This window comes from Hylobates moloch, unplaced genomic scaffold, assembly GCF_009828535.3.
Source record: "Hylobates moloch isolate HMO894 unplaced genomic scaffold, HMol_V3 SCAFFOLD_18, whole genome shotgun sequence".
Classification (NCBI taxonomy): Eukaryota; Metazoa; Chordata; class Mammalia; order Primates; family Hylobatidae; genus Hylobates; species Hylobates moloch.
Genome location: NW_026652293.1, coordinates 10,484,187 through 10,505,797, shown reverse-complemented (window position 1 = coordinate 10,505,797; position 21,611 = coordinate 10,484,187). Strand labels below are relative to the sequence as shown.

The 21,611-nt window shown below is 47.7% G+C and overlaps 1 protein-coding gene, 1 long non-coding RNA gene and 1 pseudogene across 3 annotated transcripts; 1 reads left to right on the top strand and 2 right to left on the bottom strand.

Annotated features, from left to right (window-relative positions):
* Positions 1-1,124: 1,124 nt before the first annotated feature.
* Positions 1,125-7,653, bottom strand: LOC116457884 (uncharacterized). Of its 2 annotated transcripts, XR_004245134.1 has the most exons (4): positions 7,181-7,653; positions 6,848-7,033; positions 3,428-3,619; positions 1,125-2,985 (listed from the first exon to the last, which is right to left on the bottom strand). It is a non-coding gene; the product is annotated as an uncharacterized LOC116457884 (long non-coding RNA). The 2 variants fall into 2 exon arrangements; XR_009210823.1 differs by lacking the exon at positions 1,125-2,985 and having other exon boundaries at positions 3,583-3,619; positions 7,385-7,559.
* Positions 7,654-7,867: 214 nt separating this feature from the next.
* On the top strand, positions 7,868-9,927 carry BTG2 (BTG anti-proliferation factor 2). The gene is made up of 2 exons (XM_032136771.2): positions 7,868-8,097; positions 9,461-9,927. The coding sequence occupies exons 1-2, from the start codon at positions 7,956-7,958 to the stop codon at positions 9,793-9,795; spliced, it is 477 nt and encodes a 158-aa protein (XP_031992662.1). The 5' UTR covers positions 7,868-7,955; the 3' UTR covers positions 9,796-9,927.
* A 10,932-nt stretch (positions 9,928-20,859) lies between these two features.
* LOC116458134 (U6 spliceosomal RNA) lies at positions 20,860-20,953 on the bottom strand (annotated as a pseudogene).
* Positions 20,954-21,611: the final 658 nt, after the last annotated feature.

Genomic DNA, 21,611 nt, shown 5'->3' with positions numbered 1-21,611 from the left:
TAGACACTTGGAATGCTGATACCAACTCCCAAACCCACGACGGTCCACCGCTGGCTCCCAGGGGAACCCAGTAAATATTCCTTGAGTAAGCAAATACATGAATAAAGCCAGGATCACATGATGGGAGTCTGGCCTAATGGAAAGGGCCCTAGACTGGGTGGGAGATCTAGGTTCTAGTCCTAGCCCCACCACTAAGTAGCTGTGTGACTTTGTACATCTTTTTTTCATCTCATGGCTTTCTTTTCTCCATCTGAAGAATTAAAATTTTTGTGTAGATTATTTCTGAAAACCCTGCTTCTGACAGTTGGCAATTATGAGACATGGTTTGCTGAGCATCTATGATACTTAGGTAGTATGCCAGGTGCTTCCTATAAATTACCTCTCATATACCTAATAACTAAAGGCCAAGCGAGGTGGCTCATGCTTGTAATCTCAGCACTTTGGGAGGCTGAGGTGGGCAGATCACGAGGTCAGGAGTTCAAGACCAGCCTGGCCAAGAGATGGCGAAACCCTGTCTATACTTAAAATACAAAAATTAGCCAGGTGTGGTGGCAGGCGCCTGTAATCCCAGTTACTCGGGAGCCTGAGGCAGGAGAATCACTTGAACCTGGGGGAGCAGAGGCTGCAGTGAGCTGAGATCTCGCCATTGCACTCCAGCCTGGGTGACAGAGTGAGACTTTGTCTCAAAAAAAAAAAAAAAATATATATATATATATACACACACACATATATATATGATATGTATGTATATACTTAATAACTGATTCAGTAGTTTGAGGTGGGTGGGGTCCAGAGTCTCAGGAAGAGGCTGCATGATCTGAATTTTTATCAAACTTCCTGGGTGATTTGAATGGGTATCCTAAGGTCCCTTGTTATGCAGCCATTTGAATGTCAGATGAGAGATTTTTAATTAGTACTACAGGCAATGGGAAGCTATTGAAGGTTTTTAAAGCAGAAAAAGAAGGGTAATACTAAGGAAAGAGAGAAAGAACTAAGAAACAACGAAGAAGGGAGAGAAGTATTTTTGATCTGTTACATGTTGAGACTGAAACACCAGAAAAATGCTCCAAAGATGTCCAGTTCTCAGCTGGAAAAAAATGAACTGGAAGCTCTGTAATAAAGGTGAAGTTAGAGATGACGATTTTGAGATTTATTCTTTATCAAGAGATGCAAATTCAAATACCTCCAGAATCAAGGCAGGTAATGCAAATGAGGATTAAGTATAATTTAAAAAACAGCATTCATCTTTAATAAACGGCAAGTACCACTTTGTCTCAGCAGGGATGCAGTAGGCAATGGTGAAGACTGTGGTGAGCTAGAGGACATATCCCCCGTCTTAGGGGCCAGTCATTGCCAAATAGAAGTGTGGGATCAGTGTTAACAGATCTTCTGGTTTTTACACAGAAACTCTAGATATTTTCATTTTGACACTTCCTAATTATTAAATGTTCACAATGAATTTTTTAAGTGCTTAAACACTATATAGACAAAACCATTTGTTTCTATGGTCAGCTTTGCCTTGGGGGGTTCTAATTTGTGACTTCTGTGCTGCACAAATGGGATTCAAGAGAGAGAGTTGAGTAAATTGAGAAGAAATCCAGGGGCTGCACTGTGAAGAACCATGGCCCTCCCAAGCACCCAAGCTTGCCTGGCGGTGAGCCCAGGGCTTAGAGAGACCCTGGTTCTTTTGGCCACTGGGTGTTTGGTGAGCTCCCGTGTTGGTGGCAGCAAGTGAAGCCTGCACCTGCCACGGCTATTTCTGCTCATCAGCTGGAAATCATGTGGATAGCCTCTGAGGTCCTAATGCCTCCAGGGTTAGATGCCACCTTGGGGAGGGGCCTGCAGCCTTCACTCCACCACTCTGTATAGTCATTTTCATCCCAAACTGTGAAGATGCTCTCTACCCAGGAGTGTCTGAGTCCTGGCTGGAGCGGGCATCTTGTTTAACACATCTTAGACACTCACTTTGTATCAGGAAATTCTTCCGTTGTCTAATTTAAGGGCTTTTTGTACAATTTAATCTTTTTTTGCCTCTTCTATCTTCAGAGCAGGTGGTGGAATGGGTTACTCTTTAGCTTCCAGACTCTTCCTCAGCCTTCAATAGGGTCTCAAAAAGCCCCAGGCTGGGCGCGGTTGCTCACGCCTGTAATCCCAGCACTTTGGGAGGCTGAGGAGGGCAGATCACAAGGTCAGGAGTTCGAGACCAGCCTGACCAACATGATGAAACCCCATCTCTACTAAAAATACACACACAAAAATATATAGCCAGGCGTGGTGGCGTGCACCTGTAATCCCAGCTACTCAGGAGGCTGAGGCAGGAGAATCGTTTGATCCCGGGAGGTGGAGGTTGCAGTGAGCCGAGACCATGCCACTGCACTCCAGCCTGGGAGACAGAGCGAGACTCTGTCTCAAAAAAACAAAAATCAACAAACAAACAAAGTTCCATCTCAAAAAGTGTCCTCCGGGATGTAAAACTTGTTACCTATAGATTAGAAAGCTGTTTGCTTACTGAAATGTTAGCAAGCCTTCCTTCGGTCTAGATGGGTAGTTTTCTGCTTACCCTCAACCCTAACCATCTTTGCATTATCTATTTCTGTCCCTACTCTCAGTTCATTCTGGGGTGGAGGAAGGGGTTCAAACCAGAAATATTAAAAATAGCTAGCATCCCCACCTTCCTGTAGTTCTCATTAGCAGGTTTTAGAGACAATGTCATTTTCTCCTCTTCTTAAATTCTCTTCTGATTCTAAACAATGACTCCCAGACTGGCTGGCCTAGAACTGACCTTGAAAGGTTCAACTTTGTGAGAAAATGATAGGGAACCCACAAAGATGTCCTGATCATTACCCAACAATGCTTGCAAAGAGTTGTGATATATTTAGCAGTATTTCCGCCCTGATTAGGAAGTGAGGAAGAGGCAGCTGGTCTTCCCCGGATGATGTTTCTTATTAGCTCTGGGCAGCACAGCCAAGTTGTCACCAATGAGGTCTGTAAAGAGGAAAGATCAAATTAGTATCTGCACCAGCTACACTCAGACACACTCCACCAAAATGTACACTCCACCATAACGCCCACATTTCACAAGACGACTTTCTTCAACAGATACCATTATATGTGCTTACTAACATAGCGAACACATATCCATATCCCCTCCTACCCACAAACATCAGAGCCCACGTGCAATCTAAGTATGTATGCTCACTCAAATATACATACTAATACCTCCCTAACCACACTGACACACAGACCAACAAAAACTACACTCTGCATGGTGGAGAAATGACCTGATGCTACCCTCCTAGAGTATCTCAGCCCAGCCTCTGCCTGCCTCACTCAACCTCAGGTTTCTACTTGTACTCGGAAAATCGAGGCAACCAAGCCAAGTCCCCATAGGCCCAACAGGGCGCTGGGGAAGATAGAAATCACTTACAATGATCCAGTTGCTTCTGAGCTGGAAATGGAGAGCAGGGCTGCGTGCTAACCTCACAGACAGGGCCAGCACAGAGGCCTGAGGAGTGGGACCCACTTCTGAGTGGGAATATGGTCTGAAGAGAGCAGGTGGGTCACTCCTGAGTTGGCCACACGGGTGGGCTGTGCAAGTGGGCGAGATGAGCAACCAGGACTAGAGGAACCAATAGGTCTGAGGTCACATGGGACAGAAATTCTGGTCCAGATGAGGCATAAATGAAGTCCACCCTCACTTCCATCACCCCTTTCCCCCTCTTCAGTGGGTGAAGTCACTGGTCAGCACATGTCAACATTTAAAGTCCAAAATTCAACCCAAGACCCTTGGGTGGGAGTGGAGAGAGGGAGAGAAGAACCAGGAGGAAGAGGAGGAGGAAGGGCAGGAAGGGAGAAAGAGAAGCAGGAAGGACAGGGGGGGAGGGAGAGGCGACCCACTCTCCTTATCTTGCTGCTCAAATAGCACCTTGATTATACCAAGGAATGGGAAGCAATAGGCAACATGCAAACAAAAAAAGCAGGGGTGACATCTTGACTTTTAGAGCTTCTAAGGATTCTGGTCCTAGCAATATAAGAGGAGTTTCAGGAAATTTCAAAAACAATTGGGACTACTATAATGTATTCAAAAATTGATCGAGAACCTAAATCCAGAGTTGAGTACAATTACACTGTGTGTGTATATATTTTTTTAATTATTTTTTATTTTTTGTTTTTTGAGATGGAGTCTCACTCTGTTGCCCAGGATGGAGTGCAGTGCTGTGATCTCAGCTCACTGCAATCTCTGCCTCCCAGGTTCAAGCGATTCTCCTGCCTGAGCCTCTGGAGTAGCTGGGATTACTGGTGCCCGCCACCACACCCAGCTAATTTTTTTTTTTTTTTTTGTATTTTTAGTAGAGACTGGGTTTCGCCATGTTGGCCAGGCTGGTCTCAAACTCCTGTCCTCAAGTGATCAGTCTGCCTCAGCCTCTGAAAGTCCTGGGATTACAGGCTTGAGCCACCACACCCGGCTACACTGTATATTGACTTGGGAACTTTGAATGTGAGATACATTAAGCTTCCTCTCCCTAGGCTTGTGCATAGACAGAAAAGAGGAGAGGCTGGGCACAATGGCTCACGCCTGTAATCCCAGCACTTTGGGAAGCCAAGGTGGGTGGATCACGAGGTCAAGAGATCGAGACCATCCTGGCCAACATGATGAAACCCCACCTCTACTAAAAATACAAAAATAGCTGGGCGTAGTGGTGCATGCCTGTAGTCCCAGCTACTCGGGAGGCTGAGGCAGGAGAATCGCTTGAGCCCGGGAGGAGGAGGTTGCAGTGAGCCGAGATCGCTCCACTGCACTCCAGCCTGATGACAGAGCGAGACTCTGTCTAAATAAAAAAAGAAAGAAAAAGAAAAGAAGAGAAAGCAGTGGGACTACCTTCTGGTATTTATGGATCACCTCTGCCCTACACCAAGTTCACAAACTAATCACCAATGAGGAGGCCAAGGCACTCTCCGGGTAATGGTGGAGACAAGGGGTTACAGCCTCCCGGCTCCTGTCCCATTCACTGCATCATCGTCTGCAATGACAGCTCTGTTGGACCACGGCCCATGCAACAGCAGCAGAGGGGCACAACAGTCTAATGAAAAGGCCCCATACTTGAAGTCAGAAAATTTGGTCCCAGTCCTGGCTCTCTTGAGAATTCACTGTGTGGCCTGGTGAGGGACAGAAAAATCTACATAAGGACAGAATTCTATTTTCTGAAGCAAAAAACAGTCAAGGGGCTACCATAAGATTTTTTTCAGCAGTTCAGTTGCAAGAGATGTTAGGCATCTCCTACAACTCACACCTGTCAAAGACATACCCAGGAAGATGTTCAGCGTTTTCACATTTAGGTGCTGAACAATCCTATATAGCTGTCTATATCTTGACCTATTTCCCTGACTTCCTTGGTGGTTGACCTTGGTCAGTTTCGGCCTTGCTGACACCTGGTCTCCATGGTTTGGTATATCTCTAAGTTATCTTGTTTCCAGGGTCAGCCCTGTTTCCTGTAACAAATAATTCTTTCCCCTCAGTGAGCAGAAGTAATGGCGTCATCTGGCCTGATCCAGCATTTGGGGAGAAGCCGGTGAAAGAGGCCATCTAAGAGATACGTTTAATGCCAAAACATTAGAATTTTGGGTCATTTTGATTTGTTATATGAAGCAGTAGAGCAGAATATTTGAATTTTGAATTGTTCCAGAAATGTGGGACACGTGAGCATAGTAACTTGTTTTCAAGTAACTTGCAAACTCTGGTTGAATCTCTAAGAAGATCACTAACAATACCAAATGGTAGATTATGAATGCCCAAAGAATGGTATGGATGACTAACTCAGCCTCGAGAGAATGGTCAGCATAGGTTTTCAAGGTGGAAGACCAAGATTACACTGTACCTTCAGTAGTGTGAGCGATTGAGGCGGGGGTGGGGCATGGTAGAGACAATGATGTATGCAGGAGATAAGGACATGAGCCACGGAGCAGCAGGGTCATGCATGTTCAGGCATGCATGGAATGGGGACCACGTTACAGGGCAGAGATGGGGATCTTGGGCAAGCTGTTGAGGGATCCAGGCTGTAGATTTGCTGTGATACTTAGAGGGCAGTGAGAAGAGTGACCCTGGAGCACAAAGTAGCAGCAACCTAAAAAGGCAGATGGGGCTAAATTATGAAGGGTCTTAAACATTAGGCAAAGGAGTCTGGACTTGATTTAGTAGACGAATGGGGGAGGGGATGTTTCAGAATGACCCGAGCAAGAGAAGAGCTAGGGAATGAAGTATTTTAGGAAGGGAACTCCACTAACAGGGGAAGGGTGGCCTGGAGATGGGACTGGATGGAATCCACTGCAATCATCTAGATAGAAAGAAGCAACCGATTTGGGGACTGGATCTGGGGAGCCAAGTACAAGGAGAGGCTGACCTTTCTGGACGGAGTGACTGGGAAATGATGGTATTGCTGACAGAAACGGAGATCAAGAGCTTTGGAGAGACAGTGGGCTTCGGCTGACATTGAGGTGGTGGCTGGACATCAGAGGGAGAGGACAGAGCCGGTGGGAACAGGAGCAGGACGGAAAGACAGGAGGACAGACTGTGCAGATGAGAAAAGCCACTGTAAAACAGTAAACATCAAGACAGACTACATGCACAGCACCTCTCCAAGGAAAGGCAGCCTAGAGAAAAGGGAGGAGGACTGAGGAGACAGTGTAGGGACATGGCAGGAAAGGATCCAGGGGCAGCACAGCCAGGCAGGGGGGTGGATAAGCCTGGGGTACGAGTAAAAAAGACAGGGACACTGCTTCCAGAAGGTGGTCAGAGGGCTCAGAGTCCAAGGAAAATAGGAATTTACAGAGGCCACTGGGTTTTAGTCACCTTACAAACATGGGATCTGCACGCCAGACCCTGGGCCAGGCTTCGGGGTGTTGGGTAGAAGTTATCCTCATTCAGCAGACATCTACCGAGTGCCCGTGATGGTGGCGGTCCCTGAGTGTGGAAGAGGGAGACTGAGGCCGGATTCTTTCTCGAGAAGGTCCAGTCCACAATGAGGAAGGAAGACGGCTGGGGGAAGGAGGGAGCGGACGGAAAAATATGTACAGTTGAGAGTAGACCACTAATTCAAAAAAATTAGCACTTAAGGAAAGTGAGAACTAGAAAAATAAGTTGAGAAGACAAAAGTCTTGCAACACACCCCCTACCCCTACCCACCAGAAAACTTAGACTTGAATGTTTCTCAGCAAGAGAAAAGGCATTGCTGTAGAGTGGAACTTGTTGTGGGAGGTGGGATTACTACGGAAATAAATAGAAGACAGCCTCCCTTTCCAAAGAGCCAAAAGGAACCCATTTCGTCTAGTTAAGAGACGAGGCAAAGCGGTAAAATGGTGACAACACGTCCTGGTGAGTGGTTCTGACCGTGTATGGTTTGAAAATGCTGCGGGAATCAGAAAGGGGAACCGTCTGGGAGGGGTGGTGTCACCGAAGGCTTCTCGGAGGAGGTGGCCTCTAACCCGAGCCTTAAAAATGGGCGGAGAGGCGAGGCCGGAGCCTGCCCGGCGCGGAGTACTCGGGAGCCGCCTCCCTGCTTTCAGAGCTCTCAGCGCCGTCCCCGGGCCTCGCTTTCTCCTCTCGCCTAGCTCAGCTCAGCCGGGCGCAGGTTCCTAGCACTGACGTCAGCGAGCGATGACCTCAGCGCCGCCAAGCCTGCGAGGGCGGGGGCTGCGGTGGCGGGGGCGGGGAAGAGCGCCGGAGCGCGGGGCGGGGCGGGGCGGGGGCGGGGCGGGGCGGGGCGGCTCCGGGCCCCGCCCCCATCCGCTGGCCGCGGCCAATGAGCGCCGCCGCCTGCTGCCCCCACCTCCCTGGACCTCCTGAAAAACGCTGCCCGGGAAAAGCCCGGGCAGAGCCGGAGCAGCGGCCAGGGTAACGCTGTCTTGTGGACCTGCACTTCCCACCCGAGACCTCTCACTGAGCCCGAGCCGCGCGCGACATGAGCCACGGGAAGGGAACCGATATGCTCCCGGAGATCGCCGCCGCCGTGGGCTTCCTCTCCAGCCTCCTGAGAACCCGGGGCTGCGTGAGCGAGCAAAGGCTTAAGGTCTTCAGCGGGGCGCTCCAGGAGGCACTCACAGGTGAGCGCATGCCGAGGGGCCTGGCGCCACCGGGGGTCGGCCCCCTCCCTGCCAGGGCCGTCTTTCCTCTACTCCTGCGGCAGGGTGACCCACGGGAGCAGCTTTGAGACTCGGTGGCCCTCCTCCGACCCCCGGGGCGGCCCGCAGCCCCCAGTTTCCTGGGTCCTCCTCCCCAGCCCTGTGCTTGGGTCTCGGCCGTGGCGGTTCTGATGGGGCGCGCCCCTCTACGCCCTCGGAGGCGCAGACCCTGGTCCTGGAGTGCCAGCCCGAGTCCCCAGCTTATGCCCCTCTCTCATTACGGGCTCGTCTCCCTCGCTGGACCCTCGAGATCTTAAGACCCTCGATGGATGTTGTTGCGGGCCGCCCGGTCGGCCGAGGGGTCCCGATGAGGGAAGAAGGTGCAGTCGAGCCTTTTCAACAACTTGGAGTCCCAGTGCGGTTCTTCCTGCCGGTCGGGGTGCGCTGTGCCTGGGGCAGTCCACTGGTTGCTGACTCGCTTCAAGTTGGAATTTGGGTCCCCTTTGTGTTCTCTTTGGTCCCCCTTAGCCATCTGCCACCTATTGTGGTAGGGAGGAAAGCCTGGTAGCTGGTGACCCTGCCGTGCGGGCCTTCGAGTTGGGAGGTGAAGAGATAAGCAGCCCGCTCGCTAGCTGGGGAGAGACCTCTCTCCCAGCTGTTTCTAGCTGGTTGCTGTCAGTTTTAGGAAGCGATAGCCATCTCGGAAGGCACCCGCACAGACCCTGCCCTCTGAGGAAAACAGATGTTTCATCAAAACAACCCAGTTTTCACTCCCTTAGGCACTGCTAAGGAAGGTTCTCTGACTCTTCTGAAGGAAGCAGAGGGAACACATGGTGGGAGGTCCAGTGACTTGCTGTGGACCCAACAATGTTGGCAGCCTTCCTGGCCCTGAAACTTCAGCTCACAGGTCTCCAGAGGCCCTGCCTGGACATGCCAGCCCCAGTCACACCCTTCCCTTGCTTTGGGGGTGTGCCAAAAGCAATACACTAGCCACTAGAGAGTACCCTAGATCTCTAGAATCCCCTCCCAGCACACACACACTCACACACTCTCACACACACTCACACTCTCTCTCTCACACACACACACACACACACACACACACACACACACACACACAGTCACATACACTTGTCCTGGAAGCAAGAAAGTGGATCTCTCCAGCTTCCATAAAATATTCTCTGCTAAGTGGCAAGAGGGTCCTGGAACTTAGAGGAATCTACCTCCCTTACTTAAAGGGCCCCTTCCTCTCCTCCTGTCCCTTGACCCTCTACCCCGCCCTACGGTAGTATCCATGGCCTAGCTGCTCTAACCAGGGCATCTCCCCCTGGTCCTGTCTCCACAGAGCACTACAAACACCACTGGTTTCCCGAAAAGCCGTCCAAGGGCTCCGGCTACCGCTGCATTCGCATCAACCACAAGATGGACCCCATCATCAGCAGGGTGGCCAGCCAGATCGGACTCAGCCAGCCCCAGCTGCACCAGCTGCTGCCCAGCGAGCTGACCCTGTGGGTGGACCCCTATGAGGTGTCCTACCGCATTGGGGAGGACGGCTCCATCTGCGTCTTGTACGAGGAGGCCCCAGTGGCCGCCTCCTGTGGGCTCCTCACCTGCAAGAACCAAGTGCTGCTGGGCCGGAGCAGCCCCTCCAAGAACTACGTGATGGCGGTCTCCAGCTAGGCCCCTCCGCCCCCGCCCTGGGCGCCGCAGTGCTCATGCTGCCGTGACAACAGGCCACCACATACCTCAACCTGGGGAACTGTATTTTTAAATGAAGAGCTATTTATATATATATATATATATTTTTTTTTTTTTTAAGAAAAGAGGAGGAAAAAAAACCAAAAGATTTTTTTTAAGAAAAAAATCCTTCAAGGGAGCTGCTTGGAAGTGGCCTCCCCAGGTGCCTTTGGAGAGAATTGTTGTGTACTTGAGTCTGTGAGCCAGTGTCTGCCTATAGGAGGGGGAGCTGTTAGGGGGTAGACCTAGCCAAGGTGAAGTGGGAGACGTTTGGCTAGCGCCCTAGGAAGATGTGAGAGGGAGCAAGCAAGGTTAGCAACTGTGAACAGAGAGGTCGGGATTTGCCCTGGGGGAGGAAGAGAGGCCAAGTTCAGAGGTCTCTGTCTCCCCCAGCCAGACACCTGCATCCCCGGCTCCTCTATTACTCAGGGGCATTAATGCCTGGACTTAAATAATACTATGTTATCTTTTCTTCTATTTTTCTAATGAGGTCCTGGGCGGAGAGTGAAAAGGCCTCTCCTGATTCCTACTGTCCTAAGCAGCTTTTCTTGAAATCATGACTTGTTTCTAATTCTACCCTCAGGGGCCTGTAGATGTTGCTTTCCAGCCAGGAATCTAAAGCTTTGGGTTTTCTGAGGGGGGAGAAGGGAACTGGAGGTTATTGGGGTTAGGATGGAAGGGAACTCTGCACAAAACCTTTGCTTTGCTAGTGCTGCTTTGTGTGTATGTGTGGCAAATAATTTGGGGGTGATTTGCAATGGAATTTTGGGACCCAAAGAGTATCCACTGGGGATGTTTTTTGGCCAAAACTCTTCTTTTTGGAACCACATGAAAGTCTTGATGCTGCTGCCATGATCCCTTTGAGAGGTGGCTCAAAAGCTACAGGGAACTCCAGGTCGTTTATTACTGCCTTCTTTTCAAAAGCACAACTCTTCTCTAACACTCTCCTTCCCCTTCCCTTCTGGTTGGGTCATGGAGCTACCCTATTTTCTAGGACAAGAGTTCTCAGTCACTGTGCAATATGCCCCCTGGGTCCCAGGAGGGTCTGGAGGAAAACTGGCTCTCAGAACCTCCTGATGCCCTGGTGGGCTTAGGGAACCATCTCTCCTGCTCTCCTTGGGATGATGGCTGGCTAATCAGCCTTGCATATATTCCTTGGCTGAATGGGAGAGTGCCCCATGTTCTGCAAGACTACTTGGTATTCTTGTAGGGCCGACACTAAATAAAAGCCAAACCTTGGGCACTGTTTTTTCTCCCTGGTGCTCAGAGCACCTGTGGAAAAGTTGCTGTCTGTCTCAGTACAATCCAAATTTGTCGTAGACTTGTGCAATATTTACTGTTGTGGGTTGGAGAAAAGTGGAAAGCTACACTGGGAAGAAACTCCCTTCCTTCAATTTCTCAGTGACATTGATGAGGGGTCCTCAAAAGACCTCGAGTTTCCCAAACCGAATCACCTTAAGGACAGGGCTAGGGCATTTGGCCAGGATGGCCACTCTCCTGCTGTTGCCCCTTAGTGAGGAATCTTTCCCCCACTTCCTCTACCCCCAGGTTCTCCTCCCCACAGCCAGTCCCCTCTCCTGGATTTCTTAACTGCTCAATTTTGACTCAAAGGTGCTATTTACCAAACACTCTCCCTACCCATTCCTGCCAGCTCTGCCTCCTTTTCAACTCTCCACATTTTGTATTGCCTTCCCAGACCTGCTTCCAGTCTTTATTGCTTTAAAGTTCACTTTGGGCCCACAGACCCAAGAGCTAATTTTCTGGCTTGTGGGTTGAAACAAAGCTGTGAATCACTGCAGGCTGTGTTCTTGCATCTTGTCTGCAAACAGGTCCCTGCCTTTTTAGAAGCAGCCTCATGGTCTCATGCTTAATCTTGTCTCTCTTCTCTATGATGTTCACTTTAAAAACAAAACTCCCGAGCTGGACTGTTGAGCAGGCCTGTCTCTCCTATTAAGTAAAAATAAATAATAGTAGTATGTTTGTAAGCTATTCTGACAGAAAAGACAAAGGTTACTAATTGTATGATAGTGTTTTTATATGGAAGAATGTACAGCTTATGGACAAATGTACACCTTTTTGTTACTTTAATAAAAATGTAGCCGGATAAACTTGTGTGGTGTAGAGAAGAGAAAATTCTCACGTTGTACATTTGTGTTTCCCTTTCAGATCCAAATCCTTTCTTTGTGTTTAATAGTATTTCTCCTCACTTGCACTCAGACAATCTACAGCATGTGGGTGGTATAAAAGGAAAATCTGGTTGTATGGCTGGGCCATTTCCAAGCAACCCCTCTTCCCTGGAAAGTAGCTCCTTACTTCCCTTCGTTTTGTTTGTTTGTTTTGAGACAGTTCTGTCACTCAGGCTGGAGTGCAGTGGTGCAATCTCAGCCATTGCAACCTCTGCCTCCTGGGTTCAAATAATTCTCCCACTTCTGCCTCTTGAGTAGCTGAGACTGCAGGCATGTGCCACCATGCCCAGCTGATTTTTGTATTTTTTGTAGGGATGGGGTTTTGCCATGTTGCCCAGGCTGGTCTCAAACTCCTGAGCTCAAGTGATCCCCCTGCCTCTGCCTCCCAAAGTGCTGGAATTACAGGCGTGAGCCACGGTGCCCAGCCTACTTCCACCTTTAATGAGGATTCTACTTTTCCTGTGAAGATGCTAGAAGTAACAGGGTTCTAGTCTGAACATTCCCTAGTCTAGCCAGATCTCCATCTTATGCATCTTGTTTTTGATAGTCCTTCATTTCATTCATTCATTCATTCATTTAGCAAGCATGTATTGTCAGTAAGTGCTAGGCACTGAACTTATTAAAAATGATTGAGACAGAGCCTGTCTCACAGACCAGGGTTTGGTAAGCAGTGGGTAATGAACTCCTTCCCAGGCTAAGGCAGGATTGTTGGCAATTCCCAGTAAAGGTGCTTTGGTCATCTCTGGGGCTGCCATTTGCTACCCACCATACTTGTCTTGTTAGACAAGAGCAGCTAGGCCTCAGGATCTATGCACTGAGCTGAATGCCAATGCTACAGGTTAGCTAGAGAGCAGCTACTTCTGACAGCAAACACTGGAGTGAGAGCCAAAAGTTTGTTACCAATTTATAACTCCCTTTGGTTACATGCAAGGAAATAGTTTTTATCCTCCCTGACTTTTGAGTTCTTTCCATGAGATTTTTGACACAAGCCCAGAGTTTCCTACTGAGGGCAAGTACATTCCCAACCTGGTCTAGTTTTTTCTTGGCTGGAGGTGAGCTGTATTTATGTGTTTATTTATTTATTTATTTTCCTTTCTTTTTTGAGACGGAGTCTCACTCGTTCTTGTCGCCCAGGCTGGAGTGCAGTGGTACCATCTCGGCTCACTGCAACCTCCACCTTCCGGGTTCAAGTGATTCTCCTGCCTCAGCCTCTGGAGTAGCTGGGATTACAGGTGCCTGCCACCATGCCTGGCTAATTTTTGTACTTTTGGTAGAGACAGGGTTTCACCATGTTAGCCAGGATGGTCTCGAACTCCTGACCTGAGGTGATCCGCCCGCCTTGGCTTCCCAAAGTGCTGGGATTACAGGTGTGAGCCACCGCACCTGGCGGTGACCTGTATTTAAACTAAACTTTACACATGTTGCTTCATATACAGTGACAACTCCCCCAACTTCATTTCATACCTCCATGACCTTTATCAACAAACATACAGTTTTCCCTAGGTGTGCTATATTGGAGGTAGCCCACGGAGGCTGTGTGTGCTATGCCTGTGTTGAGTGAGGAAGGTAGGGGAGCCAGGGATGGGGTTAGGAAAGGCCAGGTCATCTGTATCATAAGTAGAATTTGGTTAAGACTCATTGTATCAAGGGGTTGTTACTGAAAGGAGTAGTCCCATTTTTATTTGTAGCTTCTGAAATAAATGTCCTAGACACTTGTTTAAAAAGACCTACTTTTTGGATGTAAGGACAGGGTTAGTTAGTGTTGAGGAATTTCTGCCCACCCTCTTTTGAGTGTTTGGTACAAAGTTAGCATCTATCTTCCTGATTTCTAAAAGGCCTTGCTCATGAAGGATATTTCCTTGTTTAGTGGAAAGCCTGAAATTCAGGGAAGGTTGTCTGGAGACTGTGGGGACCCTTCACCCACTTCTGTGTCTTCAAGTCAGGGAAGCCACAGCATGACAGATTCACCTTGGGGCCACTCTTGGCTCTTGGTAAACCAGTAGTCCCTCAATTTACATGAGAGGGTTCTGTGATCAAGCAATGTGTTTTCTTTTTAGATCTGAACCAATTTTAGTAGAACTGGAGCATACCCCTTGGCTACCTGAGGGTACAGGGGCTCTGGCCTGAAATTGCTTGAAGAGTTGCAGTTGGTGGCTGTCGTGTGTTCAGGGACTAGGCATTGGTTGGTCTGTTCCGCTTCCATCTTCTCCACTTGGTAAGCAGTGCCAGCTTTGGAGACCTGTGGTCAGTTAGCTGTTTTTGAATGATAATGCACCTCCCCAGAGAGTGTAGACAAGGCTCTGCACACTGCAGATTAAGAGCCCATCCTGGATCCTGATAAGGAGTTCTGGGTTGGGGAGTCCTTGGTGCTGCAACAAACAAGTCCCAGGAGGAAGAAACCCACTTCTGTAGGCCTGACTCCTGTAAGGAGCCTTTGGTAAGGAAGGTAAGGACTCAGGTGTCCTGGCTTCCAGGCCAACACAGCCTCCCTGGCCCAACAAAGATTGGTGCAACAGAAAGAGTTCTGGACTGGGAGGAAGAATGTATGGGTTGTGGTCCTGGTACTTCTTAACTAGCTATGTGAGTTTGGACAAGCTCCTCAGCTTTTCTGTCTTAAAAATTAGGGGGTTGGCTGGGTGCAGTGACTCATGCCTGTAATCCCAGCACTTTGGGAGGCCGAGGAGGATGGATCACTTGAGGCCAAGAGCTCAAGACCAGCCTGGCCAACATGGCAAAACCCTGTCTCTACTAAAAATACAAAAATTAGTCAGGTGTAGTGGCGCGTGCCTGTAGTCCCAGCTACTCAGGAGGCTGAGGCAAGAGAATCACTTGAACCCGGGAGGCAGAGGTTGCAGTAGCCGAGATAGAGCCACTGCACTCCAGCCTGGGCGACAAAGCAAGACTCTGTCTCAAACAAACAAACAAACAAACAACAACAACAACAACAAAAAACTGGGAATGTGGCTTATGCCTGTAATCTCAGCATTTTGGGAGGCCGAAGTGGGAGAATCACGAGGTCAGAAGTTCGAGACCAGCCTGGCCAACATGGTGAAACCCCATCTCTACTAAAAATACAAAAAATTAGCTGGGCATAGTGGCGGGCGCCTGTAATCCCAGCTACTTGAGGCAGGAGAATTGCTTGAACCTGGGAGGCCAAGGTTGCAGTGAGCCGAGATTGCGCCACTGCACTCACTCCATCCCGGGCAACAGAGTGAGACTCCGTATAAAAAAAAAAAAAAAAAATTGGGGTTTTGGATTAAATGACCTATGTTCTTTTCTTTGGCTATTTATTTATTGAGACAAGGTTTCACTCTGTTGCCCAGGCTGGAGTATAGTGGTATGATCACAGCTCACTGCAGCCTTCATCTCCTAGGCTCAGGTGATCCCCCTGCCTTAGCTTCCCGAGTAGCTGGGACTACAGGTGTGAGCCACCACTCCTGGCTAATTTTTTGTTATTTTTCTTGAGAGATGGGGTCTTGCTATGTTGCCTGGGCCGGTCTCAAAGTCCTGGCCTCAAGCAATCCTCCTGCCTTAGCCTCCCAAACTGCTGGGATTACGGTTCTCGCCCAGCTTTTTTCAGCTTTTGATTCTAAATCATCCATCCCCATTATACTGCCAATCACTGGCGGGGGGAGGGGGGCGGCAAATTAGCACCATTATTATCATTATTTTCAATTAGTTGAACTGAAAGGTAAGGTAATTTGGGCTGAGAAGTACAGTAATCAATAATCTTTTGCTTGGGTCAGACTCCTGCCTGTTAAGGTTTCAGTTTGCAAACACCATGAAGCAGTACTACAGAGAGGTTAGGAGCTCAGGCTCTGGTGTTAGGCTGCCTAGGGAGGTTTAATCTCAGCTCTACCACCCACCTATCCACTGTGCAACCTGGTGGCTAGTGACTTTAACTAAGCCTCAATTTCTCCCTTTGTAAAATGGAATGAAGAATATAACCCACTTCAAAATGTTGTTACAAAGATTAAATGAGATCCATAATCTACTTATAATTGTCCTGGCACATTTAAGTACTCGATAAAAAGAGAATACTTGTTCTTTCTTTCTTTTTTCTTTTTCTTTTTTTTTTTGAAACAGAGTTTCATTCTTGTTGCTCAGGCTGGAGTGCAATGGCGTGATCTCCGGTCACTGCAACTTCCGCCACCTTGGTTCAAGAGATTCTCCTGCCTCACATGGGCAAGGACTTCATGACTAAAACACCAAAAGCAATGGCAACAAAAGCCAAAATAGACAAATGAGATCTAATTAAACTAAAGAGCTTCTGCACAGCGAAAGAAACTACCATCAGAGTGAACAGGCAACCTACAGAATGGGAGAAAATTTTTGCAATCTACTCATCTGACAAAGGGCTAATATCCAGAATCTACAAGAAAAAACCCCATCAAAAAGTGGGCAAAAGATATGAACAGACACTTCTCAAAAGAAGACATTTATGCAGCCAACAGACACATAAAAAAATGCTGATTATCACTGGTCATCAGAGAAATGCAAATCAAAACCACAATGAGATACCATCTCATGCCAGTTAGAATGGCGATCATAAAGTCAGGGAACAACAGATGCTGGAGAGGATGTGGAGAAATAGGAATGCTTTTGCACTGTTGGTGGGAGTGTAAATTAGTTCAACCATTGTGGAAGACAGTGTGGCGATTCCTCAAGGATCTAGAACTAGAATTACCATTTGACCCAGCAATCCCACTACTGGGTATATACCCAAAGGATTATAAATCATGCTACTATAAAGACACATGCACATGTATGTTTATTGTGGCACTGTTCACAATAGCAAAGACTTGGAACCCACCCAAATGTCCATCAATGATAGACTGGATTAAGAAATGTGGCACATATACACCATGGAATACTATGCAGCCATAAAAAAGGATGAATTCATGGAGAGACATGGATGAAGCTGGGAACTATCATTCTCAGCAAACTATCACATTCTCAGCAAACTATCACAAGGACAGAAAACCAAACACTGCATGTTCTCACTCATAGGTGGGAATTGAACAATGAGATCACTTGGACACAGGGTGGGGAACATCACACTCCGGGGCCTGTCAGGGGGTGGGGGGCTGGGGGAGGGATAGCATTAGGAGAAATACCTAATGTAAAAGATGAGTTGATGGGTGTAGCAAACCAACATAGCACATGTATACTTATGTAACAAACCTGCACGTTGTGCATGTGTACCCTAGAACTTAAAGTATAATTATAAAAAAACCTTAAAAAAAAAAAGAGAGATTTTCCTGCCTCACCCTCCTGAATAGCTGGGATTACAGGTGCTGCAACTATGCCCAGCTAATTTTTATATTTTAAGTAGAGACGGAGTTTCACCATGTTGACCAGGCTGGAATTGAACTCCTGACCTCAGGTAATCCACCCGCCTCAGCCTCCCAAAGTGGTAGGATTACAGGCGTGAGCCACCATGCCCGGCCTGAGAATAGTTGCTCTAAATAGAAATTAACCTCATCTCCTTAAGGACTCTGAAGAGGGTCCTAAAGTGAAAGATCCTAAAATGAAGAAGAACACTGTGGCATACTTCTAACTGGAAGGAAATCATTATTAAAATCATAGCACCTACTAGTACCTTCAAGAATGGCTACAGCTGGCTGGGTGTGGTGGCTCACATCTGTAATCTTAGCACTTTGGGAGGCCGAGGCTGACGGATCATGAGGTCAAGAGGTCGAGACCAGCCTGATCAACATGGTGAAACCCCGTCTCTACTAAAAATACAAAAATTAGCTGGGTGGTGGCAGGCACCTGTAATCCCAGCTACTCAGGAGGCTGAAGCAGGAGAATCGCTTGAACGTGGGAGGCGGAGGTTGCAGTGAGCTGAGACCGCACCAGTGCACTCCAGCCTGGACAACAGAGTGAGACTCCATCTCAAGGCGCATGCCTATCATCCCAGCTACTCCGGAGGTGGAGGTTGCAGCGAGCTGAGATCGTACCACTGCACTCCAGCCTGGGTAACAGAGCAAGACTCCGTCTCAAAAAAAAAAAAAAAAGAAAAGAAAAATTAAAAAAAACATGCACAGGCCAGGCGTGGTGGCTCATGCCTATAATCCCAGCATTTTGGGAGGCCATGGCAGGTGGATTACTTGAGCCCAGGAGTTTGAGACCAGCCTGGGCAACATAGTGAGACCACATCTCTATGAAAAATAAAAATAATAAAAATGAAAAACATGCACAGCCCAGGCTGTGGCAAAGAAAATATGCACAATCCAAAAGCCCTTCCTAGGGTCATATGTAGCCTGCAGTAGGGACTCTAAAAGTACCTGCTGAATTAATGATTGATAACTGAGTGAACTCATGTCTGACCTCTGTCATTCTTGCAGAAATGTACGGTATCCTTGCTAGGCATCTGACCTCATTGGCGGGCCACAGGGCAACTTTGACCCATTGGCTCCACTGGTCTGCTTGTGGATTAATACCAAACTGGGCTACGTGCTCGTTTACACGCAAAGTGAGTGGGGAAAGTTTCCTAATAGCAGCTTTTCTTACCTCCACTTGGCCCATCTGTGGACTACACAGGTTCTCCCTTCCCAGAAGAGAAATAAATGGGGAAGCTGAGAAGGGCAAGCCCGAGCTCTCTGGCTTTCTCCCCACACCACTTCTTTGCAGAGCTGGCAAGAAAAACGTTTGAGCTCGGTCTAAGAGGCTACCAGGGCCCTGGATAAGGATCTTATACAAACGAGTATGCCCTGGATATGCAGCCAGTCCCTTCCCCTGATGTGAGCCTGGTTCTCTGGGCCCCAGGAGCTCCAAGCCATTTTGTTCCCAGTGGCTCTGCCATTCTCCACCCTCATTCCTGTAAACAAGAATGAACCTTGATTCAACTCTTGTCCAGTAAACTGCACAGGCTGCCTAGAGCATATCAGATAAGAAGAGGTAATAGCTGGGTGAGTTTGGAGCAAGAGCTGCTTCACTTAACCTCACCATCAGGGAAGGGCCATTTAAAATTCAGTGGGCACGGGAGCGAGGGTGGGACCAGGCAGTAGACAAGTGAGGCTGGCTGGACAAAAGCCATGGTAAACTTGAGGAGTGAGCTCAAACCTTGTCTGAAAAGAGCCCCTGTTCCTTAGCTGCAGTCCACTGCAATCATGAGGCCAGTGATTTCAGATATGGTAATTTTCAAGAGCAGCCTGAAATATAGATGTTTATTTGACATCTCCCTAAACTCTAATGATGGCAACTAATTTTTGAAAGTGTTAAATGCTGTTTTTTTAAAGTACATATCTGCATGTCCTCTCAACTTGTGGCCTATGATGTACTTGGGGCCACCTGGGAATGGGATGTAGTGGTTTTCAACCCTACCCTCCAAGCTAGGAGTGAGTCTCTACATTGAGGACCTCAGTGGAAGGCTGTCCCTATGGCCACAATCTCTAAGAAGGAGCATTCTGGCATGTTCCTGATAGAAAAGAGGGCACACAAGGGGCCTCTTCACACCTAAAATTAGATAAAAAGCAGCTCTCCCTACCTTCAACCGGTGGTACCTGTTAAACTTGTGCTTGGGATGGCAGCCTCCAGGCCTTTGCTCAAGGAATGTCCTATCCACCTACTTTAGCCAGGTTCACTTACATTTTCAAGTTCACACTTTTCCAGTGTTCACTGTTCAGTGTTCACACTTTCAAGTTCACAGTTTTTCAGTGACATCTCCCCTTCACAGACTGGGCTACGTGGCCTTCCCCTGAGTTCCCATGATGTCCGGTTTTATAACCCTGAATTTATAGCTAGAATGTAGACCAGAGACCTTGCCTGAACAGTGTCTCGTACTTAGTAGGTATTAGTGAATACTGGTTGAACAAATGAATGTCAAAGTTGCCAAGAGTGGAGGCTAGAGGATGAAAGGAATTTAGATCGGGGTGGAAGAAAAAAAATTAAGCCCATTCAACAATTTTGAGCTGGGACTCACTAGGAACCTGTGATTGCACCTTAAGAAAATTTGGTCCTTTGAATCTTGCAGGCTTTTAGGTCTTTAAGCACCTCTCATTGAAATGTAAATGTCACTTAGATGGGGGTGTTCACACTTTAAATCATAATGTGAGAGAGCGTTCGTTATCAATTAACTCCCTAAGTGGATTTACCCAAAAGGTAACCACCTGGAGAGAAGAAAGCTGGGCTGATGCCAGGAAAGGACCCTGGCCTTAGCAGCAGGAAAGGGAGAATAGATTCCACAGCTACTAAATGCTGATTTCTATCCAGAGAAATCCTTCCTGGTGTCTACTTTGGAGGCTGGCTGGGGGCTGATGGAAATGGCACTGGGGTAGGAGTTGTTAGGAAATAGGCGGCCTAGCTTCAGGGCTGACAGTAACTGTAATAGAAGTCTTTGATATCTTGAACAAGTCCCTTCTCCACTCTGAGCCTCACTTTTCCCCTTCCTTCCTTCCTTCCTTCCTTCCTTCCTTCCTTCCTTCCTTCCTTCCTTCCTTCCTTCCTTCCTTCTTTTTCTTTCTTTCTTTCTGGAAAGTGTTTAGTTTATAAATCATCTCGTGAAAAATCCACAATGGCTGCAGGCAACATCATTGCACCACCTTTTCTCCTTCATGAGCCTCAGTTTTAGCATCTGTAAAATGAGTCACTTGTGCTAAATTATCTCTTATCATTCTATTTTTGTTTCCACATGGAACAGGAAAAAAAAAAAAAAACCTATTTCTTCTGTTCTATTTCCTGCTGGCACATAATCCAGGTCTTGTCCTCGTAACATTCATACAACAGCCTCCTGCCCTCCCTGCCCTACCACCGGACTGACCATCATCCTAGGACAATGCAAACTCTATTTTCTTTTTTACCCAATTTTTTTATTTATAAAAATACAGAATGCTTCACAAATTTGTGTGTCATCCTTGCGCAGGAGCCATGTATCTTTCCGATTTTAGTATATGTGCTGCCGAAGCGAGCATGCAAACTCTATTTTCATGATGCCATTCCCTTCCTGCTGACTTTCTTTGCCATTCTGTATTCCTAAGATGGGAATCCCAGGCTCTCTCAGTCTTTGCAACCCAAAACTCCTTGTGCTGTAGCCCAATCAGGCCAGAACCCCTCACCAAATTCTCTCCTGCTCACCCTTCCTTGCAGCTCTGATGACATCTGCAAGTTTCTGTACTCTGCCAATTGACGTGGCACAAATCACTTTGTTCTAGGATGTGAGCGCCTACTGTGTGCTAAACACTCACTATTGCCAGGGACTCTGCCTGGTGTCTTACACACAGTATCTCTACTGTTTTTTTAATGCAGTCTCTGAGATCTTGCGACCTCAGATTCACAGATGAAGAAAGCAAGGCACCAGTAACTAGAAGAGGGCAGTGGTGGAAATGGGTTTAAAACCTACGTACTCCTGTCTCCAGCATCAATGCTGTTTTCCTTTACCACTGCCTCTTCAGGATGCCTTCCCTGAATAATTCCACTTGTCCTCTATATACGTTCTTACCTCAGGGGTTTCCAGCATTCATGCATATGGTTTAGAACTGCTCACATCTTTATAACATATTTCTTACTTCAGAACCCCTTAAGGATGTATACACATAGTTTATTACTGTTCACACTTTTACAGCAAACACA